This window comes from Aquarana catesbeiana, linkage group LG13 (assembly GCF_042186555.1).
Source record: "Aquarana catesbeiana isolate 2022-GZ linkage group LG13, ASM4218655v1, whole genome shotgun sequence".
In the NCBI taxonomy this organism is placed as follows: Eukaryota; Metazoa; Chordata; class Amphibia; order Anura; family Ranidae; genus Aquarana; species Aquarana catesbeiana.
Genome location: NC_133336.1, coordinates 79,132,893 through 79,159,330, shown reverse-complemented (window position 1 = coordinate 79,159,330; position 26,438 = coordinate 79,132,893). Strand labels below are relative to the sequence as shown.

The 26,438-nt window shown below is 43.6% G+C and overlaps 1 protein-coding gene across 2 annotated transcripts in view; it reads left to right on the top strand.

Annotated features, from left to right (window-relative positions):
• STARD9 (StAR related lipid transfer domain containing 9) overlaps window positions 1-26,438 on the top strand; it is a 241,619-nt gene that overhangs the window by 53,326 nt on the left and 161,855 nt on the right. For both annotated transcript variants that reach the window (XM_073610372.1, XM_073610370.1), the window contains exon 3: window positions 5,513-5,629. In XM_073610372.1, coding sequence (XP_073466473.1) covers window positions 5,513-5,629 — 117 coding nt within the window. The remainder of the gene's footprint in view (window positions 1-5,512; window positions 5,630-26,438) is intronic.

Here is a 26,438-nt window from a genome sequence, read left to right as displayed (position 1 = left end):
GCATCTGTGATGCCAGTAATAGGTATTCCAGTCTGTAGATGGCTTTGCACTGTGGGTGATGCACATTTACCACTGGTCGCTGTATATGTGCAGCAGCCTGCAACTAGCCGCGAACACATCAGATTTGAACATTTGTAGCTGTCAGTTGTGATTCTGTGGGTTTAACATGATGATCTGCACATTAATCATTGCCACCGTGGGTATACATCTTCTCCACTGCAGCCACAAAATGAAGCGCTGGAAAATACATTGTAACATTTCTCTATGCAAATGACAATGACTGCCGGTTCACACGGGGGCAACACGACTTGCAGACCGACTCACAAAGGCGACCTGCACACAACTTCAGCGGCGACTTGCAAAACGACTTCTGTATAGAAGTCAATGCAAGTCGCCCCAAAAGTGGTACAGGAACCTTTTTCTAAGTCGGAGCGACTTGAGTCGCTCCTGTTAGAACGGTTCCGTAGTACAGAATGGGACGCGACTTGCCAGGCGGCTGAGTCGCCTGACAAGTCGCCCCTGTGTGAACCGGGGCTTAGTGTTTTCTGCTCGTTAAAAGATGACTCTTTCCAATCTTGATATTTCAGTTTTTTGTAGATACTGAAACTAAATTACCTGACCGTTTCTTGCATCTCTTATGCCCCGTACACACCGTCGGACATTGATCGGACATTCCGACAACAAAATCCTAGGATTTTTTCTGACGGATGTTGGCTCAAACTTGTCTTGCATACACACGGTCACACAAAGTTGTCGGAAAATCCGATTGTTCTGAACGCGGTGATGTAAAACACGTATGTCGGGACTCTAAACGGGGCAGTAGCCAATAGCTTTCATCTCTTTATTTATTCTGAGCATGTGTGGCACTTTGTGCGTCGGATTTGTGTACACACAATCGGAAATTCCGACAACGGATTTTGTTGTCGGAAAATTTTATAGCCTGCTCTCAAACTTTGTGTGTCGGAAATTCCGATGGAAAATGTGTGATGGAGCCTACACACGGTCGGAATTTCCGACAACAAGGTCCTATCACGCATTTTCCGTCGGAAAATCCGACCATGTGTACGGGGCATAAGAACTCTTTTGCTGGCTTCTTCGTTTTGTATCCTTGGTCTGCATTATGAGGGGTCCCCACTATTCGTGTTGGGATTTTTTTATATTAAGGCGTGCTACAGGAGAAGCGGGAACAAGCAACATGTGAACAAGAACACCCAAAACCCCATGTGGATAAGAAAAGAGGAATTATGACAGGTTGATCAGAGTATCTAGAACATACAAGTCAGAGTCTGCCTCTGACCCCCAGGCTCCACCTATTGGTTGCACTGACATTTGAATGGGCCAGTTATCTTTGTTTTCTCATGAACATCCTAAACGAGAATAAAGATACAGTGTATTATATTATCCTTATAGCTGACAGTTTGGAGACTTAGGCCCCTTTTACACTCGTGTGACTTGTCCTGAGACTTGGGACTGCAAAGTCGCATGACAAGTCGTACCCCATGATTTCCAATAAGTGCCATTTGTATCTCTGCGACTTCAAAGTAGTCCCTGTACTACTTTGGTCCATAGACCTCAAATTTACACAGACATTCCCTGAAATTGCGTGACTTTGAAGTCGCAGTAGTGTGAAAGGGACCAGAGTGATACCATTTATTGGCTCACTCAGTAGTTGGAAAGTGGCCATTTTAGTAGCGGCTGAAGGGCATAGGTGCACCATCCAGCCTGTCAAACTTCATGAGAGCCTGATAGCTGCTGGGGCTGGATGGTATTTCCATTTAGGGTAGTATGTGCCCAGGGATAAATGGCCGTCAGGAACTTTGCATTTTTTCTCAATTATCGCAAAGCATTCTCTGATTGGATGAGGATGTGCAAATTATGACATGTGCACAGCTACATTGGTCCAAGCTATGCAAAAATAGCAATACCTGGAATTCAGGCTTAATATGGTTCTAAAGCCTTAAATTCTCTGCATTTAAGTTAAAAAAACCTCCTATGTCCAGGAACTTACATCTCTCCACCCCCCCAGTCCCCTCTTATGTTTACCTGAGCCAATCTTGATCCAGCGCTGTGTTCGAGAGCAGCGGCTCTCTCCACTTTCTTCATTCCCACAAAGCCAATGGCTCCCTCTGCTGTCAATCAAATCCTGTGACAAAGGGGCGGGACTGAGCTCTGCTGCCTGTGTCTATGGGCATGGGCCATGCAGCTCGTGAACAAGGCCGCATTAGTGCTTCCTATGGTGGGCACTCACCAAAGGGGAGGAGCTAGGAGCACCAGCGGTGGACCCCAGAATAAGAGGATCAGGGCTTCTTTGTGCAAAACCATTGCGCAGAGCAGGTGAGTATAACATGTTTATTATGTAAAAAATAAATAAGGTTTAGAATAAATTTCAGATTATATTATAGATAAAACCCCTTTTATTAGTAATTTATTCAATAGAGTTATTTATAAAAAAGCCTAAATTAAATGGAAATAGAATTTAAGTTAAACATAAGTTTACAATTTTATAGATAGTGTAGAAATATTTAGAACCTCTGTCAGGTTTTACTGCCCTCTGTCCTCCACTGGGGGGATTCACTTACTATTTGTTAGGATGACCATTGTCAACTTAGCAGAAAGTGAAGGGAAATTCAAAATGTTACGGCTGTTACTGGCACAGTTGTAGAGGAATTAACCTTCCAGTGAAGACATCATTTTTGAGAGCTGTCAAAGTAGGGATTTCAACTTGTACTAAGGAGGAGATGTACCCTTCTTTGGACAAGAAGTTAAGAGAAATCTCTCTGATGGGGGTGCCGACAGCAACTATCCCAGCAAACATTTTAACCCTCTCTCCATCTATCCATAACTAGAAAAAAAATCTTCTTTAAATTTCCCTACTATAACAGGATTTTCTTTTCTACAGACTCTAGAATAAAACAGCCTTGAAGCTGACAGCTGCAGTCTGGATTGTATGAACAACACCTTCACTTTCCTTTGCAGTAACATTTGAAAACTAGCTTCTCCAATGGAAGTAGAAAAATATGTCATGGCCATATGGGAACACGAGTGTTCTCTGGTTACACCAGATCATTGTATTGCTATGCTGAAGTTGCAGGCTTTAGCTGCTCATTTGTGTGAGTTTTCTCAAAGCTAGTAAAGAGACGAAATGATAGCCACAGCTGTAGCAGGGGAAGGCCCTTTAGCTGAAAAAGTCTGCTGTAATCATATTGAAATAATAAAGAGAACAAAGCAGCTGTGTAATGGAAACATCTGTATAAGATTTAATATCCTGAGCAACTGTAACTCAGCAAGCGCTGGACAGAAATCAGGTGTAGAATACAGTTCTCCAAAAGCAAGGTCGTTCACCTGGCTTAGATTGTTCAGCCTATAGGCTATTGTTCCCCCAATGGTTGTTCACCTGGCTTAGATTGTTCAGCCTATAGGCTATTGTTCCCCCAATGGTTGTTCACCTGGCTTAGATTGTTCAGCCTATAGGCTATTGTTCCCCCAATGGTTGTTCACCTGGCTTAAGCTTAGTACACACGAGCCCTATGATGGGTGGCATCAGCCGGTTCAATAGAAACTGGCTGACATTTGGCCTGTATGTACTGTAGCCAGCCGGCTTCTGTCAAAGGGATATGACCGAAAAAAAAGGTCTGCCGATCAGGTCTCTATTATGGCCCTCAGCTAATGGCTGAGAGCGATGACCGGAGTGTTCTGGTGGGGGTGGCATGTTCAGGTGCGAATCAGGTCCACACAGGGCCCTTCTTCAATACGGCCGCCCCGGTGCTGTTTGAACCGGCTCCATTGAGAGCCAGTCACACTCTCCATCATGTGAATTGGATACAGGGGAGCTCCGGTTGGAGACACTGTACTAACCATGCAAGGTTAGTCCAGCGATCTCCCCACTGAGCTGTTGTGTTCTGACAGTGGGACGGGCCCCCCGCCAGAACACTCAGATCAGCGCTCTCTGCCATTGGCTGAGAGCGCTGATCGGGAGTCGGTGGGATGCTGGTTTTCCAGCATGCACGTCCAGCCAAACGGCCAACATCTGACAGGCAGACTGATATACACACGGGCAGAATGTCGGCTGTTTTTTTTTTATGAACCGGTAAATGTCTCTCTGCCCGTGTGTATGGAGCATTACTGTTTACCCGGCTTTGGATTGTTCATCCTATAGACTATTTTTCCCCCAAAGGTCGTTCACCTGACTTAGATTGTTCAGCCTATAGACCAGGGGCCTTGCTAGGTCTACAAAAGATCTGGGGCTAGAGCCCATAGCAACGTAGTAAAGAAAGTCATACGCTTGGGCGGGGATACACATTTATATACAGTAATATACGTGTGTGTGTGTGTGTGTGTGTGTGTGTGTGTGTATATATCCCCAGAGAGCCCCCCCTTACATCAGGGTCCCCAGAGAGCTCCCCCCTTGCATCAGGGTCCCCAGAGAGCTCCCCCCTTGCATCAGGGTCCCCAGAGAGCTCCCCCCTTGCATCAGGGTCCCCAGAGAGCTCCCCCTTACATCAGGGTCCCCAGAGAGCCTCCCCTTGCATCAGGGTCCCCAGAAAGCCCCCCACTTACATCAGGGTCCCCAGAGAGCCTCCCCTTGCATCAGGGTCCCCAGAAAGCCCCACACTTACATCAGGGTCCCCAGAGAACCTCTCCTCCCCCTCCCCTTGGGGACCCCTGCAGAGACTCGGGCTATGGGTCCCAGATTCGGGGCTATAGCCCCAAAAGCCACCTCCTAGTGACGCCACTGCTATAGACTATTGATGCTCCAAGGTAATAAAGGAACTGGAGGAATCTGCTGTACACAGAGATGCACAGTGTGCTTAAAGAAATACTATTATCTGATCATTGGCAAACATCTACTCTCCAGCTAAACCTGACCATACAGTACACTGAGCAAATTTCGAACAGTTCCTGGTAAACCAACTGACATTCTCTCCATGGATGGCCCTGGTGGTTGCCTCCCACCAAACATTCCTCAAGTATTAAAGGAGCCAGGCAGAAAGTGTCGGCTAAATCCAGATCCAGGCATTGTTCAGGTATTTTTACAGCTGGCAGCACCGGCTGTCAGAATACAATGGCTGCAGTAGTCCATCCCTGCTAGATAGCCTGGATGAAGGATTTTTTTTTTTTTCCATCCTTGCACATCTATATGTATATAGCCATCTCTTCTCCAGAGATAATAAGTTCAGTGCTCATAACCTTTCCTCATAACTAAGGTCCTCCAGTCACTTTATTAGTTTGGTTATCCTTCTCTGGACTCTCTCCAGTTCCAGCACATCCTTCCTGAGGACTTTGTGCAGGTTATCCGCACATTGCTATAGACTTCCATTGGATCAGGCAGTGTTGGTGCATTTTCTGGGCTTAATATTGCTTTAAGCTGACACATTCGTGCAAGTGATACCATCCATATGATATTCCTGTAAATTTGATGTTCCAAACAGCACTTGCTGGTAAAAAAATGTTTTATCAGTAAAAATATATTTTATTCGGCTGTGCCTCACTGTATGTATTTTGCTTTTCTCAGCTGGATTATAGAGCAGATGGCTGCGGAGACCCCAGAGAGCGGTTCATGGAGTTTGGCTTTGATTACTGCTATTGCTCTGTAGATCCCGATGATCCAAAATATGCATCTCAGGAAGTGGTAAGTCCCTTCTTCATATTATTTGCCTAGATGTGACGACTAAATAATTACACATTTATTGAATGCAGCCACTGGAAAAATACTGTACATTTTTGTGTCTGCGATAGATCGCTTTACTGTGTTCAAATAAGATGTCTTTGTTTTGCTATACTATATTGTGAGTCTTTTTAGATTATAAGACATTTTATTTTATTTTCAGCATGAGCACTTAAAGTGATACTAAACAAATAAGTGTTAATTGCCATATATTATTCCCATAAATCATATACATCATTACACTGTATTTTGATTTATTTATTTTTTTAATCTTCTAAGTACCTTATTTCTGCAGCACTGATGTGTGGTCACATGATCTATCCTTGTTCCTTGGCATCTGTAGGGAAAGATCCTTGGGAAGGGCTTCTATTACTGCTGTCTGTGTCTGCATAGCTCTGATTGGTGCTGTGACAGTCACATGACTATAAAGAAAAAACTCCACACAAAATGAAGGCTTTAGTGGCTTTGTGAGTATGCACACTCTGTTAAATAGCATGTAATGAGAGTGTTTCATAGTCTAGATTTAATGATACTTTAAAGTATAACTAAAGGCATTGTTTTAGTTTTGTATAGAGTGGTGAGGAATAAGAACACCTGTCAGGTTTTTATTGCTGTAAAAGATGAGGAACCAGCCTAGCACATTATCTTTGCAATAATTGTTAAAAAGAATATACTGTAGGTATATATACTCACAAACAATAACATGAATCAGGCATAACAAAGTCCAAGGGATGCTCCTACCAGCCTGGTCTGCTAGACAAGTCCCAAATGTGAGATGTGAGAAAAAAAACTGAGAAAGAGGGGTACCCCTCGAAACGCTTCTGATTTTTGGACATTTTTAAATTTCTTAATTTAAAAAAATAATTGTAATCAAAAAATTACACCTTCAAAAAACACACCATACCTCTTACTACTACCTTGGACTGTCTACTTTCCAAAAGGGTTAATTTGGGGGATATTTTTTACTGTTCTGGCATTTTTAGGCCTCACAAAATTGATCAATCCTGATGTACTGACGGCCTATCTCATTTCTTGAGGCCTGAAAATGCCAAAACAGTATAAATATCCCCCAAATTACCCCTGTTTGGGTAACAGTGCACAAACTAGGATATATATATCCTAGTTTGTGGACTGTAGGGGGCGGCCGATTATTAGGGCTGATATTCACAATTTTTCAAAAAATCGACATCGTCAGAAACTTACCGTTATTGGCCAAACCTCCTCCCTAAGCTGCATATGGGTGGCAGTTGACGGTGACAAGCTGCATATGGGTGGCAGGTGACGGTTGAAGTGACACGCTGCATCTGGGTGGCAGGTGACAGTGGCAAGTGACTTGTTGTATCTGGTGGCAGGTGCAGTGATGTACAGAATATCAACACCTGTTATCGGCTATCAGCCTGATTAGCCGCCCTAATATCGGGCCTGGAAAAAAATTAATTTAGTTGCCAATCAGGTAGAGAGGTCCAACTAGACCACTGTGAGTACAGGCAGGGACAGGAGGTTCGTCCTGTCTCCAACCTGAAGCAGTGTCAAAGGAAAAGATTCATAAGCCGCACATCATGGAACAGATTCATGCACATGAATTGAGATGAATGACAGCCTCTGCCCGAACTCCAGCCAGGCCACACCCCCACATGTTTTCCTCCGCCTCTTGGCGTGTAATCATGATTGATCTTTGGTTCTAGATTTCAACGAGTTGGCTGTTTTGACAGATCACAGGCTCTACTCCTTTAGTAAATCAACCCTATTTTATTATGTTGTAATTATCACATTTGTGTCCTGCATAGGTAGTGATCCAGCACTGATGGTTCTAATTTTGTTTTTTCAGCATAAATTTAGTTAAAGTGTTTGTTACCCCGATATTTTATACTCCTTATATGTGCCTGCTGTACCACGAGGAAGTATCCTGTTCTCTTTATATTGCTTCCTTTGTTTGAAATACCTGGTGTTCCTTCCAGTCCCTCTGATTTCCTATTAAAAGTGGCCACACTAAGCAGGAGAGCACACCGTAGTCAATTCTCTAGCTGGGCTGGAAATTTAGACTGTTCTCCTCCAATGATCACACTTGTCCTGATATGCCTCCCCCTGTACAACCATTCACGGGGAATCTCAGGGTGCTGTTGTTTCTCCTCCCCCCAGCTCTTATGCAGCTGAGAACAGAGAGAATGTGATCTCTTTATAAAAAAGGGGGAAAAATATATTTATATATTTTTTTTTCATATCTACACACATGTTTTGCCTTTCATTTCTATTTTAAACTGAATGTTTTGTTTTACAAACTGATCATTTACAATCACTTTAACTTAACAAAAATCTTTTTTTTTTTCCCATATAGACTGTGAAAATGCAGATATTTCTCTGCCAGTAAAACTTTTATATAAGTCTGTTTTGCTCCATTCTTTTCGGCATAATGCTAACCCCTAAATAGGTTTCCTGTTTTAGCCCCCGACCTGGAAATGAGTTATTTACAGCGCACCATTCGTGCCAGAACTTTGTTTTTCTGTGAAGCTCATTGTTTACATTTGGATAAAATCGCTCCTCTCCTTGTTTGTTGAATTGCAGAGCAGATTACGGAGGGTGATTTGGCTGATATTGCGTTGTACAAGAACAAGGCAAGCTGAGGCTTGTCTTATGACCTTCTACCTTGTGGCTCAGCTGAGCTGTCCCATTGAAGCCCAGGCTGATGCTGGATTGTTCTGTGTTTGATTTGGTACATGAGAAGAGAACAGTAGAGACCTACAATCATTGTTTAAACAAGGATAACAAGTGGACACATCATGAACAATAAGCTTTGAAAGCTTAGGTTACAACTAGGTGTAAACATTCCTCATCTGAAAACTTAAACCGTTTAACTTTGTTTTGACATATCTCTAGTATAGAGATATGTAGTAAAACATGGCTTGTGTTTCCAGAATGTGTGTGTCTGTGTTCTGAACATACAGTATACCCTTGGCACTGCCCTTCTCTTGGGGGAACAGTTGTAGCCAAATGTTTGCTACACGAGGGAAATATAATGTAATAATCTCACATTATGTAGAGGTACATATGATTGGAAAACCTTAGGAGACTGATAACCGGGACATGATTAAGCATGGATCAAACGTGGATAAGCCAGTACTATGCTCCACTGGTGAGTAACAAGATGCCTTGTTTGGTGAAAGTATATTCAGTGCTTCATCTATGGTAAAACACTGTTTTGTAGAATCTTTGTTAACAAGCACAAATAGCCATTGAGAATACATGCTACTGGTTCAGATCCATGACCTAGGGCAAGTTCAAACGAGGGCTGGCCAGAAATGGGTCCATAAAAGCAAGACATGCTTCCGATTTTAAGCATTGCTTGCATTTATTAAGATGTTTCTCGTGAGCCAGAGGGCAATAACAAACAACTCAGTCAGATGTACTCTTTAGTGCACAAGAAGGATTTGTAAGTTGTTTGAAAGTCTCAATGTGAGAGGGTCTTAATACTGCACTCTTCTTTGTGGAAAAAGAAAAGATCTGAATTACTGTACATATGTCACCATCAGTAATCGGTAACAATGACAATAGGTTCTGGTGCTAGAACAAGTCAGTTGAGAACCGGAAATGTTTCCTTACCTGCTTTTAGTGAGATATCTGCCCGTTGAGGGCCAACTTAACCAACCTTTTTATGGTTCAAAAGTAAACCTGGCCATACACTCTTTGATTTTTGTAAAAACAAATAATAATCCATTGGATTCCTTTATCCTCACCATACAGTGTGGATGGTGACATGGATTATCGGCAAAGAATCATCACAATTTAAAGACCTTTTCCTTCCTCCCCATTCTAGCAGTTTTTATTTTTTGCGCTATAAACAAAAACAATATTTTTTACTTTCTGCTATAAAACATATTCAATAAAAAAAAATGTAAAAATCAAATTTCTTCATCAATTTAGGCTAATATGTATTCTGCTACATATATTTGGTAAAAAAAATCCCAATAAGTGTATATTGATTGGTTTGCGCGAACGTTATAGCTTCTACAAACTATGGGATATTTTTATGGAATTTTGTATTTATTTATTTTTTTAGTTACCAAGAGTGAGGGCCTATATAGGAGGGGAAAACGAGTCCCACACACTACACAACTAAGGGGTCACCACCCTGATCAATGTAAAAAGAACAAGTTTCTAGAAAAATGGGCTTTGAAATGGTGGTCCCCCTAGTAGAATTATCACATAAATGCTTCGATCATATTAATAAAGATAAAAAAAAGTTTTTATTCTATTCATTAATACATATAATATTCATAAAAAATAACAAAGAAGGCAATTAGAGGCCCAAGTACATATAAAAGAGCACACATCACATAAATATCGAGTACAAAATCACACTAATGGTACGGGATCTGCCAACATGTTTGGCGGTGGTCACTGCTTCCTCAAGGCTTAATTCTCCGTATGTGAATCAAAAAACATCTAATATATATATATATATATATATATATATATATATATACAAACAAAACACAATTAATCATTACATAATGAAACATACATTTAAATACATATACAGTGGGGCAAAAAAGTATTTAGTCAGCCACCAATTGTGCAAGTTCTCCCACTTAAAAAGATGAGAGAGGCCTGTAATTGTCATCATAGGTATACCTCAACCATGAGAGACAAAATGTGGAAACAAATCCAGACAATCACATTGTCTGATTTTTTTAAATAATTTATTTGCAAATTATGGTGGAAAATAAGTATTTTGTCAATATCAAAAGTTCATCTCAATACTTTGTTATATATCCATGACAGAGGTCAAACGTTTTCTGTAAGTCTTCACAAGGTTGTCACACACTGTTGCTGGTATGTTGGCCCATTCCTCCATGCAGATCTCCTCTAGAGCAGTGATGTTTTAGGGCTGTCACTGGGCAACACGGACTTTCAACTCCCTCCAAAGTTTTTCTATGGGGTTGAGATCTGGAGACTGGCTAGGCCACTCCAAGACCTTGAAATGCTTCTTATGAAGCCACTCCTTCATTGCCCGGGCGGTGTGTTTGGGATCATTGTCATGCTGAAAGACCCAGCCACGTTTCATCTTCAATGCTCTTGCTGATGGGAGGAGGTTTGCATTCAAAATCTCACGATACATGGCCCCATTCATTCTTTCATGTACACGGATCAGTCGTCCTGTTCCCTTTGCAGAGAAACAGCCCCAAAGCATGATGTTGCCACCCCCATGCTTCACAGTAGGTATGGTGTACTTTGGTTGCAACTTAGCATTCTCTCTCCTCCAAACACGACGAGTTGTGTTTCTACCAAACAGTTCTACTTTGGTTTCATCTGACCATATGACATTCTCCCAATCCTCTTCTGGATCATCCAAATGCTCTCTAGCAAACCTCAGATGGGCCCGGACATGTAGTTGCTTAAGCAGGGGGACACATCTGGCACTGCAGGATCTGAGTTCCTGGCGGCGTAGTGTGTTACTGATGGTATCCTTTGTTACGTTGGTCCCAGCTCTCTGCAGGTCATTCACTAGGTCCCCACGTGTGATTCTGGGATTTTTCCTCACCGTTCTTGTGGACATTTTGACCCCACGGGGTGAGATCTTGCGTGGAGCCCCAGATCGAGGGAGATTATCAGTGGTTTTGTATGTCTTCCATTTTCTAATTATTGCTCCCACAGTTGATTTATTCACACCAAGCTGCTTGCCTATTGCAGATTCAGTCTTCCCAGCCTGGTGCAGGTCTACAATTTTGTTTCTGGTGTCCTTCGAAGGCTCTTTTGGTCTTCACCATAGTGGAGTTTGGAGTGTGACTGTTTGAGGTTGTGGACAGGTGTCTTTTATACTGATAACAAGTTCAAACAGGTGCCATTAATACAGGTAATGAGTGGAGGACAGAGGAGCCTCTTAAAGAAGAAGATACAGGTCTGTGAGAGCCAGAAATCTTGCTTGTTTGTAGGTGACCAAATACTTATTTTCCACCATAATTTGCAAATAAATTCTTTCAAAAATCAGACAATGTTATTGTTTGGATTTGTTTCCACATTTTGTCTCTCATAGTTCAGGTATACCTATGATGACAATTACAGGCCCCTCTCATCTTTTTAAATGGGAGAACTTGCATAATTGGTGGCTGACTAAATACGTTTTTGCCCCACTGTATGCAAAAACCTGGCCTAACACAGAGACATAAAGAAATGGGGAAAAAAAGGGGGGGGGAGCAAAAGGGGGGAGGATGCAAAAAAATAAAGGGGGGAAAGAGGAGACATACCTCAAACATTAGATGTATTCAGGTTAAGGGGAGACTAAAAAGGAAGACGCTTCACTATACTGATATAGTGTATGTATAAGACTTGATCATGAAAATATGGTGTAAATTATAGTGCCTGATAGAAACAAATCAAAAACGCCAAGAATAAAACAGGGGTCCTCATTCACTATCCATATGACAGGGTAAGCAAGAACACGTAGCATTGCCAAAATGTGAATAGATAACACCAACACATCTATTCCATCTTTAATGGATGCTATTCAAGCTAAACGCTCACACATATGTGGGTCACCAATATGGATTAATACAACTGTAAAGCGCACCAAGACAGATACAAGTAAATACACCCTTCCCATGCAAGTCGCACACAAAGCCAATGTTAAATTCACTGAATGATGCATAGCTTACCCCGCAGCAAAGAGTATTCAGTTAAGTATCCAGTCCGTTGTATATCAGAAAGTCGATATCAACATCCAGAGCATCCGAGAGCTTAACAGATGGTGTGTGTCTGGGTTTCCCGAGAGCCCACTAATCCAGCAACAGACCCCACACAGTCCAACCCTTAAGAAATCAAAAAGGGAATGGACACTGGGGGCCCTCTCTCAATTGGCCAAAACAAGAAGAAAGAAAGCACAATGGGAGGCGTCATAACAGTGCCAAAACTAACCCGTGTTGATCCTCTCATTGACCTCATGCACATGGTAATTCACGATGCTATCACTTCCTTCACTTCCGCCTGATGGCATGCCCGGTGGAAATTACATCAAGGCTCGGCGGCCAGAAGTGATCACAGTAACCCGGCTGGCCTCCAGCCAGGTCCATACAACACGTCAAAGCACGACACAGCATATCTCCCCAGCGACCAACGAGACAACGGCGCAGTCCAACAACCCAGGATGCAGCGCACCAACAGGACCTGTCCCCATAAAGTCCACAGCAGGACCAAACACGCCAGCACACCACGAGCAATGGTAACAAAAAATGGACAAGTAGTGGATCCAATCACTGTGCGATCCTTGCCCACATGTATATTTATTTATTTCAGGTACTTATATAGCGCCATCAATTTACGCAGCGCTTTACATATACATTGTACATTCACACGAGTCCCTACCCTCAAGAAGCTTACACGCTAAGATCCCTAACCCACATTCATACATACTAGGGACAATTTAGACAGGATCCAATTAACCTACCAGCATGTCTTTGGAGTGTGGGAGGAAACTGGTGTGCCCGGAGGAAACCTACGCAGGCACAGGGAGAACACATATAGTGACAGTATCCACATTGGCCGTACCTAAAGGTCCCTGATGTGCCACAAGGATCCAAAACCCAGTTCTATCAAAATGGCTAGATGTAAGAATATCTTTTATTGAATGATTTTTCCTAAAGGTAATGTGTGGATTAGAGTCAACAAAGCATTTAATCGACTTATCCTTAGTCAATAAATGCCAATTTTCCGGTAGGACATTCATTATCTCATTGTGTTGTTTATTATATTTGAGGATTGGTCTAATCTTTACTTATGCTGGTTGTGGATCCTCCTGACAAATTAAAAGTTCTCGTGGGCTCTCTAATGCCCTTTTGTATGCTCTTTTCAGAGCTCTGACTAGCCCCTCCTAAGGAATCTCTCCTTCAAAGCTTGGGCTTGTATTTTGAAGTCACTGTCAGTGGTGCAGTTTCTCCGGACCTGTAGGTATTGCCCTACGGATACACCCTTAATAAAATGTCTGAGATGAGCACTCCCCACATGGAGCAGGGAGTTCCCCGCTGTGGGTTTCCTAAAGAGGCTCGTAGCTATACATCCAACTGGACATTTAGTAATGATAAGGTCCAAAAATGGTAACACATTTTTGTCAACATTCACTGTGAAATAAAGATTTAGATCATTAATATTGAGTCCGTCCACAAATTCAAGTAGCACATCCCTAGGGCCATTCCAGAATATGAGGATATCGTTGATGTACTTCCGCGATAGTGAAACATGGCGGAGGTACATTGTCAAGTCCTCAGACCTGAAAATGGTTTGTTCCCAACCCCCCAGATACAGGTTGGCAAAATTGTTTATTTGTGTATTTATTGTGTATTTATTTTACTAGTAATGGCGGCGATCAGCAATTTTTTGCGGGAGTGCAACATTGCGGCAGACAAATAGTACACTGACTCTTTTTTGGGAACCAGTAACATTATTTCAGTGATCAGTGCTAAAAAATATGCACTGTTACTGTACTAATGACACTGGCAGGGAAGTGGTTAACACCAGGGGCAATCAAGGGATTAAGTGTGTTCCCTGGGAGTGTTTTCGAACTGTGTGGGGGATGGACTGTCTGGGACAACACAGAAATCCGTGTCCCTACTTAGCAGGAGCACAAGATCTCTATGTCCTCCCCTGTCAGAAAGGAGATCCCCGTACTACCTCTGTGGGGAACAATTGTGGGTGACCGTTGAACATCATGTCCCCTGAACCTGCTGATTGGCTCCCCCTCTGTCCACTCAGTGTGCACGCCCACACGGCTAGTGCACGAAATGGCGTACAGATAGGTCGATTTGCACAGCCGTGCCCCCTTGCTGCAGTAAATCTGTGGCAGGCGACCGGCATGTAGTTAAAGAAACTGCAAAGTCATGTTTTTTTATTATTAAAATAATAAACAGGTTTATACTTGCCTGCTATGTACAATGGTAGTGCACAGAGTCGCCTTGAACCTCCTCTACTGGGGCAATCTTGGCTCCTCCTCTTTTGTGTCTGCCCCCAAAGCAAGCTGCTTGCTACCACACCCACTGGAGCTTAATAATGCTTAAGCCCTAAGTGGGTGGGGCAAAACGCATCAGGGGGCGTGGTCTCAGGGGGGGGCGTGGTCTCAGGGGGGGGGGCATTGACTGAGGCTTTCACATGTACACATCCTTACTAGGATTGGCTTAGGTGTGCAGAAGTTTCTTGCTTTAATGTTCACCTCTCAGTAGATGATTCACTTTTCACACTGGCATCCCTACAATCCTGAGCACCAGCAGGGCTTCACACCTCAGTTTTGAGCGGCACCACTAAACACAAATACTGTTTACTACCCCCTTCTTATCCCCATACCTACTTTCATAATTTTCACTTTATTGTACTTAACAGGGAAATTCTATCATTCTGTTGGTATTGTGCCATGTATTCTTATTGTCTGTAATTTTCAGAAAATGCAATGCAATGTGGCTACCTGGAGGTGTCCTCTACACGGAATGTTATAGAATGCCCCCCAGAAGCATAATTTCCTGCTTGCGTGATGGCTCACCAATTTTCCCAGAAGTCTGCACTAAGATGCAAGTCAGATATCATGCATCCCCTGCAACAAAAATGTAATTTTTGGTGAGATACTTCCAGTAGGAAATCACGTCTAAGGCTAAGTTCACACTGCTACGACACGACAGTCATACAAATGTGGACCCAACTTTGCCCTGCGATTTGACTTCCATCCTACTTCAATGAACTGTGATCCGACTTTGATCCTTACATTACCAGGCCCTTTGTGTCTAGAATGAATCTTGAGGGAAAACGCAATGCCAAAAAAAAAAAAAGGCATTGAGTTCCCCCCTCCAAGATCATACCAGACCGGTCTGGTATGGATTTTAAGAGGAACCCCCATGACAAAAAAATGGCGTGGGGCCCCCCTAAAATCCATACCAGACCCTTATCCGAGCATGCAGCCTGGGAGGTCAGAAAAGGGGGTGGGGACGAGCGACCTCTGGACCATACCAGATCACATGTCAACATGGGGGGGTGCTTTGGGGCAGGGGGGCACTTTGGGGGCACCCCAAAGCACCTTGTCCCCATGTTGATGGGGACAAGGGCCTCTTCCCGACAACACTGGCCGGTGGTTGTCGGGGTCTGTGGGGGGATTATTGGAATCTGGAAGCCCCCTTTAACAAGGGGGCCCCCAGATCCCTGCCCCCCCACCCTATGTGAATGAGTATGTGTCATGTACTAGGGTTGTCCCGATACCACTTTTTTAGGACCGAGTACAAGTACTGATACTATTTTTTCAAGTACTCGCCGATACCGATTACCGATACTTTTTTTTTTAATGTTACGTGACAGTGTTTTTTTTTTTTTTTTTGTTTGTTTTTTTTTTTTAACAGTGTTTTCTTTTTTTTGGGGGGGGGGGGAGGGGGTGAACGGTGTGTGTGTGTGTGTGTGTGTGTGTGTGTGTGTGTTTTTTTTTTTTTTTTTTTTTTTTTTTTACAATTTTTATTTTTTACAATAATATTTTTTTATTCTTTATATGTTTTTTCTTTTTTTTTTATCAGCCCTGTTGGGGGGCTTTGGTGAGATATCAGGGGTCTTAACAGACCTCTGATATCTCCCCCTTGAGACAGAGAAAGAGACAGAGGATAGAGATTCCCCAGTCCCTTTCTCTGCAGCCTCAGCTGCACTGAGAATGAATGGAGAAAAGACAGCGGCTCCTCTCCATTCATAAACTGACACATCGTAATCACAGGAGATTACAATGTATCAGTTATGTGAATGGAGAGAGTCAGCTGACTCTCTCCATTCACACAGCGGAGAGAGACAGCAGAGCGGAGGGGACAGAGAAGGAGAGGGGAACGGAGGGGACAGCGGAGAGACACAGGGAAGGAGAGAGGAACGGAGGGGGACAGCGGAGAGACACAGGGAAGGAGAGAGGAACGGAGGGGGACAGCGGAGAGACACAGGGAAGGAGAGAGGAACGGAGGGGACAGAGGAAAGGAGGGGGCATGGAGGAGGATGCAGTGACAGCGGTGAGCGATCACCGCTGTATGTCACTAAAGCTGCTGAAAGCCGCTGGGGGAGAATCTTGTAACTCCCCCACGCGCCGATCACAGCTGTCTTAAAGGTATCGGGGGAAGCATCGGGAGCATTTGCCCGAGTACAAGTACTTGGGCAAATGCTCGGTATCGGTGCCAATACCGATACTAGTATCGGTATCGGGACAGCCCTATCATGTACCTTACTGAGGCTGAGATGCTGAGCAGCTCCCATTGCGGTTAGGCGCACTATACCCCTGGAAGTGGTACAGTGGGTATAGGGCATGAAGAAGCACGAGTCACCAGCAGGTTTAAGCAGGACTTGAGTGATGATCACTGGGAAACGACTTGAAGGAGATGAGTCCTGGAAGAGCTGTAACTCTGTGTGGCGGTTCGGCTTATCGTCAGTTTGAGTAAGAAGCCCGGCTGAGGCACTAATCCGGGTGATCAGTAGAGGAGTCCGTGGAGAGAGCCTGGGTCAAACACAAGTAATCAGGTAAGAGGAGCAAAAGCAAGTCCGTATTACTAGCCGGGGTCATGCACAGGCAATCAGGCAGAAGAGGCAGTAGGAAGTCCTTAGTACGAGCTGGGGTCAAACACAGGGAGCAGGCAGGGTAAGCAGAGTCCTTAAGGCAAGCCAAGGTCAAAGTACTGGAGAGAGATCAGAGCAGGTCAAGGTCAATCCGGGTCACAACAGGTAAACGCTAGATAACAGGATGCTGAAGCAGGAACACAGGAAGCTGAAAAACAATCCAGAATCCTGCAATTTAGCAGAGGAATGAGCAGCCTTTTATAGGCCAGCAGAGGTATTCACGCTATGCGCACTCCACCGCACATGCGCCTGCACCGCCCCATTCCGTTGTGCACCCGCACACGCCGGAGCGCCTTTCTAACGCATGGGAAGACGACAATTCAGGCTTCTGGTATTTCTCTGACAGTATGGGGTACATTGTACCCCTACCCATTCGCCCCAAAAACCGTAAACTATTTGTTGACAAAGTAATTTATTAAAGCAGCTCTGGCGTCTTTTCCGATTTCTTCTCCCTTCGGCGATGTCTTCATCCTCTGGTTCTTCTCCCTCCGCTAATGACTTTTTCCACCGCCAGTTCTGCCATGTCTCCTCCCTCCGCTGTGTTCTGCCTCTGTTCTTTCTCCGATGTTCTCCCGACGCTGGCTCCAGCTCTAATGCTAGGGCCGCCATGTGCCTTATTAGCAATGGGGCGTGGCCACCTGGTGACATCATCTGGAGACCCGCCCCATTGTGACATCACCGCCCCATCATGCCACGGATGGTGACATCACAAGGGGGCAGGGCCTCCGGAGGATGTCACCGGTTGATCACGCCCCATTGCTATATAAGTAATGGCACGAGGTGGCCCTAGCAGCGCCCCCCCCCCCTCCTGAACCATACCAGGCCCCATGCCCTGAATATGGGGGGGTGGGTGCTTTCCAGCAGGGGTGGCCCTGCGCCCCCCTACCCCAAAGCACCTTGTCCCCATGTTGATGGGGTCAAGGGCCTCTTCCCAACAACCCTGGGTTGTCGAGGTCTGCGGGCGGGGGGCTGATTGGAATCTGGAAGCTCCCATCAACATGGGGCCCCCCCGGATCCCGTCCCGCCACCCTATTTGAATGAGTATGGGGTACATTGTACTCCTACCAATTCACCTAAAAAAAAAGTGTCAAAAATAAAAACGGCACACAGGTTTTTGATAAAGTAATTTATTAAATCAGCTCTGCCTTCTCTTCTCCTTCCGATTTTCTTCTCCCTCTGGCAATGTCTTCATCCTCCGATTCTTCTCCGCCCACGGATGTCTTCTCCCTCTGCCGGTTTTCCTCTCTCTCTGCTGTCTTCTCCCATCATGCCCCGGGCGGTGACGTCACAGTGCCCACAGACCCGACAACCACCCCCCCCATGTTGAGGGCATGTGGCCTGGTATGGTTCAGGAGGAGGGGTGCGCTCGCTCGTCCCCATCCCTCTTTCTGAGCTGTGTGCTCGGATAAGGGTCTGGTATAGATTTTGGGGGGGACCCCACGCCGTTTTTTTGGCGTGGGGGTTCCCCATAAAATTCAGTCTGGTATGGTCTTGGAGGAGGGATTCTGTGTGTGGAGTCTCCCGTCAAGATTCATACCAGACTAAAAGTGCCTGGTATTGTCGGAATCCCGTTCATTGAAGTCGGATGGAAGTCGGACTTCAAGTCACAGGGCAAAGCCGGATCTACAGTCGTAAGACAGTCGTATCGTACCAGTGTGAACCCAGCCTAAGTTGGTAAATGATGCTTACTTGTACACTTGGGTAAGGGTTTATTGTGGTATTGTTATGGTTTACAGGACATTACAGTAGGTGCACACCTTTGTAATACTACAATAGAGAAGTAAGAAGATTGTGAGATTGGGGTCGGGATTTGGTTAAAATTATAAAACAATAATTTTCAAGGGGTCCTAAGAATATCTTTACTGAGCAGTGGTTGTTAGGCATATGAAGAGTGCTGATGGAAAGGAACAGCTTCGCTTAGAATGTGAAGTGTGTTTGAGAAATGGAGAGAAATTCATGATCTTCTCAACTTCTCATCTGTCAGTGCCAGCCCCACAGCTGCTCTACAATAGCTCTTCTAATGGCCTGAATTTCACAGTCATAACCTCACTTCTTGGCTTCACCACCAGCCATAGTTGTTGTTTATTAAATTGCATGTGTTTCTACTTCAGCTATGTTTTAGCGTTTACTTTTTGATGATATTATACCTTTTGGTGTAGCAAGCCAGGAACAGATCTCTCATTTAGATGTAGTGTATATGCATTTCTCATTTAAAACGGTATTAAAACCAAAGGCAAATATTTATCATAATTGCAGTTTACCAATTCTTCGATGTGATGGCTGCATTAGTTTACTTTTACTTTTTTTAGGCTTTCTTTCTCATGATTTCATCTGGTTATCCAGCCAGCAAGTCTGTTGTATTTCACAAGCTCAAGCTCTCCAGCAGAATGTGTCGTTTTACATGGATGAGACAAACCACTTAACACTGGAAGGGGATATTAAAATGACCAACTTTTTTTTATTCATGCAAAACCTTTACCAAAAAAGGAAAGTGTGAGCTGGAGTTTGGCGTCGGTTTGTCAGCATATGTAAGTCTGCTGCTACATTTAACACTACTTACCCCACCAGACTGCTGCTGTCTGTTCTGTCTCCTTTGCCCGTTCCTTCAGTGATATGTCTAAATAATACAAGAGGTGTGTTACTTGCCAGATCATTAGCCTAAAAAAAGGCAAAGTAAAGAAAACTAAGGCAACCACCATATCTAATGATTGGTAAGCTGCAATACAACACATTATTGGTTTTCAGTTTAATACCATCTTAAGGGCTTTCTTTACTTTATCTATAGAAGATAAGAAAGTCATGTTATGCATGTAATGTGAGATGATACATTGTAGGGTGCTAATGCAATTCCTTTTAGATAGTAAATATGAAAACTTATTAACCTCCCTGGCGGTATGATTATTTCGGATTTTAGGTGCTGAAAGCGGTACAATTATTTTGCATGGAAATTTGGCGTTTTATATTGTAGGCCTGTAATTCTTAACAATAACACACTTAAATCTGTCCAAACAAGAGTCTAGTAGATATCCCGGGTATGATAAAGTTTGAAACACAAAAACATAAATTATAATATAATAAAAAAAAAAATAATAATTAAAAAAAATAAAAATAAATAGTAATAAAATAAATTTCCACACGATTCACTATCGCTCAATTCTGCAAGTGTTCTAATTTACTATCGCTGTTTTCTAGCTGGTCTAAAGCCATTTTTGACGTAAAGGGACACTTTTTGGTTGCTATGGACAATCTCCAGTTTCCAGGCAGAAAGAACAGTATATGCAATATAAAACTGCATGCAGGGCATGGGCCAGAGCACTGGGGACAAATGGGATGTGAAATGATTTCATACAGTACTGTAATCTGTAAGATTACAGTACTGTATGTGTTATGCTTTTTACATTTTTTTGAATTTGCCGCCAGGCTCCGCCCCCGTGCGTCGCGACGCTCGCAGGGAACGGAGCCTGGCACAGAGAGGCTTCGGAACAGGACACAGCCCGCGGACACTGCGGGGGACATCGCAGGATCCCGGGGACAAGGTAAGTAAGGAGGCAACAGGATCCTGCGATGCAATCCGAGTGTTGCTCGGGGTTACCGCTAATGGTCCTGAATTTTAACCCCGAGCCACACTCGGGAAAACCGCCAGGGAGGTTAATGAATGGTAGCAAAAATTAATGATGATACTAGGAAATGTGGGGGTTGATTTACTAAACTGGAGAGTGCAAAATCTGGTGCAGCTGTGCATGGTAGCCAATCAGCTTCTAACTTCAGCTTATTCAATTAAGCTTTGGCAATAAGGCCACTTACATAGTTACATAGTAGGTGAGGTTGAAAAAAGACACAAGTCCATCAAGTCCAACCTATGTGTGTGATTATGTGTCAGTATTACATTATATATCCCTGTATGTTGCGATCATTTAGGTGCTTATCTAAAAGTTTATTGAAGCTATCAATGCTCCCAGTTCCCCTACTTCACACTGGTACAACATACGCTCTGACTTTGGGAGCACGTCGCATGACGTGTATAAATAAATGATTCCCTAGAAGAGCCGTCTTACTGGTCCAACACAAGTCGGTCCAACTTTAAAAAAGGTTCCTGCACTACTTTGGTTTAACTTTGGTCCTACTTCGGTCCTACTTAAGCCCATTAAATATCATTGAAGTCAAATCATAATCTTAACTGATCCGACATTGGCATGCGACTTGTGCTCTGAGGATCTTGAAGGGGAACCCCACATCAAAATGTAAAAAAAAAATGGAGTAGATTCCCCAGATCCTGGGCCCCCACCCTATGTGAATGAGTATTGGGTACATTGTACCCCTACCCATTCACCCAAAAAAGTGTCAAAGAAATAAAACCAGCACTCAGGTTATTGACAGAGTCCTTTATTAAAGTAGCTCCAGCATCTTTTCTCCCTCCGATTTCTTCTCCCTCCAGTGATGTCTTCATCCTTGGGTTCTTCTCGCTGTGCTGATGTCTTCTTCTGCTGCCGGTTCTTCTCTCTCCGCTGTCTTCTTTCTCTGCCACTGTAAATGTTAGCTGCGGCGTGTGCCATTACTTATATAGCCATGAGGCGTGGCCATCCAATGATATCATCCGGAGACCCCACCGCTTGTGACATCACCACCCAGGGCATTATGGGCGGTGATGTCACAAGGGCTGGGGTCTTCAGATGACGTTACTGGATGGCCACGCCCCTATGGCTATATAAATAATGGCACACGCCGCAGCTAACATTTACAGTTGGAGCTAGCATCAGGAGAAGATCAGAGGAAGAATCGGCAGAGGAAGAAGACAGCGGAGAGAGAAGAACCGAAGGATGAACCAGCAGAGGAGGGAGAAGGGAACTGGAGGGAGAAGAGACTTTGAAGCTGCTTTAATAAAGGACTTTGTCAAAAACCTGTTTTTTATTTCTTTGATACTTTTTTGGGGTGAATGGTTAGGGGTATAATGTACCCTCATACTCGCATAGGGTGGGGGGCCGGGATCTGGGAGCCCCCCCTTCCAGATTTCGATAAGCCCCCCGCCCACAGACCCCGACAACCACCCCCAGGGTTGTCAGGAAGAGGCCCTTGTCCCCATCAACACAGGGACAAGATGCTTTTGGGGTGGGGGGTGCATTTGCCCCCCCCCTTTCCTGATCTGCCGGGCTGCGTGCTCGGATAAGTGTCTGATATGGATTTGGGGGGGGGGGGGGGCACACTGTTTTTTTCATTTATTTCGGCATGGGTGTTCCCACTTAAGATCCATAGTAAATCAACCCCATGGTCCGTTATTTGATCAGTGATCACAGGTATATGCAGTGTTCTCATTTTAACAATTGTGTGTATTTATTAAACTATATGTATATGTGTGTATGTATGTATGTGTATATGTATATATATAATATAGTGTGTGTGTGTGTCTATGTATTAAATATACAATAGCTCTTGCTCCCTACAGCATATCGTCCTCAGCTCGCTGTTATATTCTTGTATTCACACAAAAATTACAAAAATCTCATAGTATGTATTGTCCCATGAGGGTTTGTTAAACAGTGGATACAAAGGGCTCTTTAGTTGTCATATCATCAGTAAAAAATAGTGCAATATATATGTTTTGCAGTATCATTTTATAAACTCAGGCTAGCACCCACTGTATCATGGGAACAGAAATTCAAAGTTTGCTTGTCATTTAGAGGTGTGAGAACACCATCAATGCACTTTTTTCCTGGAGAAGGGCTTGTAGATTTTCAAGTACAATGGCATTACTGAGTATGTCTTCAGTCTCTTCATCTTGAATGGACAAATATTTTGTCTAAATAGTGTAAAGAAAGCTTTGTCCTTTATTATGCTAACTATAGATCTAATTTTAAAATCTTGAAGACCTTCACTAAACATTGTATCTAAAATCAAGCACACAATGTATTCCTATTATATTTCTACATAATCTGCAACCTTTCCCTAAAAAAAATGTAAACACTTGGGGTATATTTATAAAGCAAAAAAAATACTAATTTGCTGATAATGCTCATATAGCATGTTGTATGTATGCATACCTCCCAACTTTAGAACAAGGGAGTGAGGGGAAACTGTGGGGAATGGGGGGAGCTGGAAGTGGATACTTTGCACTAAATATTGGGTCCTAAAAGGTCCTGGTAAGACACAGCCTAAGACTACATGCAGTATATAATGCACATATATCCTAAAGTCATTATACCATTAAAATATTACTATGCCACAAGTGACGGCCACTATAATGCACATAAGCCTCTGCCCAAAGGTCCATATTTTAAAAATTAAACTCTAACATATATGCTTTTCTGCACACAGAAAATGGACACTATGGCCTGTATGCCTGCAGCACTCTATTTTAACCTGAAAAAGTGAAGCAGAACCTAAGCCTAACTAAGAGCGCAAGCCACTTTGTTAATTAGCAGCAACTTACTGATTGTTTTATGTTGTGTCTGTGATCGATATCGTACAGAGAGCAGTTCAGCTGGAGCTACATGCTCTTGATTGCCCGCCATAGATACCCCCACCGGCTCAGCACAACAATGGATCGTTTTTCAGACGGTTCACATCCCGTACTCTAGGGAGTTGATTTGCTAGAACTGGAGAGAATGCAAAATCAAGTGCAGCTGTGCATTGTAGCCAATCGGCTTCCAACTTTAGTTTGTTCAATTAAGCTTTGACAAAAAAAAACTGGAAACTGCTTGGTTCCTGTGCAGAGTTGCGCCAGATTTTGCACTCTCCACTTTTAGTAAATGAACTCCTAGGTCTCTTCAGTATTTCTATATCGAAAATGGCTGCATTCTCTTTGGCAATTGGGTGCAGACCCTGTTTCGGTTTCTATTGCACTCTGAAATAGAAACTGATGCTGGTGGCACAGAAAGGCCTAAAACAGCAATGTCAGCTTTGTTAATGTGGCGGACAGTACTTGTGCAAGTTTCCTGCACCATTATAAGGGCACGGGAAGCTCTGGTAATTCCCCACACTGTGTCCAGCCATCCCTCCTCTCATTAGTAAAATTGCTGTTTACTTCATGGCAGAACAGACTTGATTGTGCAGCCAAACAAGAGGAACGGGAGTGTGCACCACGCAGGAAGGAGTAGCCTCATTGCAGTTGACACCCTCTTTCCTGCCCAACTCTTAATTTTGCCAGAAAAGATCCCATTTCAGGTGCTTAAAGCGGTGTTTCTGCCTGGGGGAAAAAAATTAGTCAGCAGCTTTTAATATGTGGAAACGCACCGGTGTTTTGGATCGGCTGTCAGGTGCTGCCACCGCCATTCCTGGTAAGGGAAACCGGCAGTGAATCCTTTCGGCTTCACAGCCGGTTCTCTACTGCGCATGTGCGAAGTGCACTGCACTTTCTAACTGCCTGGGCGGCGGAGTAAGGAGGAGGGGGGCCGAACTTCTGAGGGACGGCGCCGTGACACATCCTTCCGGAATTGGGGAACGTTACCTGTCAAAAACAGGTACCCGTTCCCCCCCTCCCCCTTGAAAGGTGCCAAATGTGGCACCAGAGGGGGGGGGGGGGGAGCAGATCAGTGGAGCTTCCACTTTTGTGTGGAACTCTACTTTAAACAAGTTGTAGCACCTGGCAGTGGGACGTGTCTCAAGTTACATCTGAAAACGCTAGTGGGAACCAGGCCTTAAAGTGTTACTGAACCCACAACATTAATATCAGTCTGTATATGCAGTAAAGCATGCTTGTTATACTCTCTGTGGAACCTAAGGGGTTATTCCTGCGCATTGTGTAAAATAGCTGTTTTATTCTATCTTCTCTGATCCTCCTCTTCTTCCACAGTCCCCAATCCATCTCCTGACACTACAGGGCCTTGGGGACACTCTGCATATGCTCAGTTTGTGCATTGCTAGAGTGGTTTTTTTTTTTTGGGAGGGTGCATGTGATCAGCACAGGGCCAATCAGCACTGTCCAGACAAAGGGTCAGGAGTCATGCAGCCTCATAGGACAGTCAGAGGAGAATAAACTCCCCCTACAATCTTTAACCAGTGCTCGGCCGGACACTGATAGATGTCACAACACTGCTATATACTGCTGATGAGAAAAGGTATTTATAAGTTTATATTTACTAAAAAGATTACATTTCCATGTTCTATGTACTGTAGGAGACCAGATATTGTGACTGCAGGGTACTGGGTTTAGTAACATTTTAAGATACATTTCATTAAATCGGTAAAGTAAACAAATATAAAGCTTAATTATATTCATTTTAATATATTTCTACATGGTTTAGGTGTTAGTGGATTTCAATGGTCCTTTCCCTTTCATAATTTACAAGCTTCATTTCTTAGCCTTCTGTAGATAATGCTGTGATTGTGTGCGCACGCCTACTCTCTCTCTCCCGTCAGTCTATTACACTATTAATTTCCAGCATACAATAACTTTCTGTGTTTGACAAATCAACTGACGCATTTGTCAACACCAAAGACCTTCGCTTTTCTATATACCAGGCTTTGTATCCTTTGTACAAGATATATTTGCATACATTTTTTCTGCTTTTGAATATTAATCTTACTGATGGTTTAACGTTAAGATTTGGGAGGCAGTTGATCAGCATTGCTCCTACTTTGCAGAATGTTAGTGGATATTTAACTTTAACTGCTTGATGAAAAATATTCTGTAAACAACAATGCAATCAGCCAATCAGAAAACAAATTTAGGCTTCTATTTAAAGAGGCCCTTTAGTCATTTTTTCATCTTTCTATCTATTAAATCTTCTGCCTTGTTGTTTTAACTTTGGATAGTAAAATTTTCTTTTCTGCCAGTAAATACATTATACAACCCACTTCCTCTTTCTTGTGTGGTAAAAAGCCTAGGCTTATGACATCATGCACAGCTCTTTCCCTCTCGTGAGAGCTTGCCAGGAAGGGAGGGGGGATCAGTCATAAGAGGGCCAATGAGAGCCGCAGAGCTGGAGGTGTGCCTCTCTGTGAATCCAGGAAGTGAACAGGCAGCAGATTCAGCTGCCCACAGTTAAAATGGCTGCAGTCAGACTTAGTGGAGGGAGATTTCTGCAGCATATTTGGCAAGTACAGAATCACTGTATATATAAAATAATATGCAAAGTGGTTGGAGGAATGCTTCAGAATGGCAAAGATGTTTTTATTACAAATTATGTGAGCAGACTGCAGTTCCTCTTTAAATACACAAAATGGGCCAGAATGTCCTTAC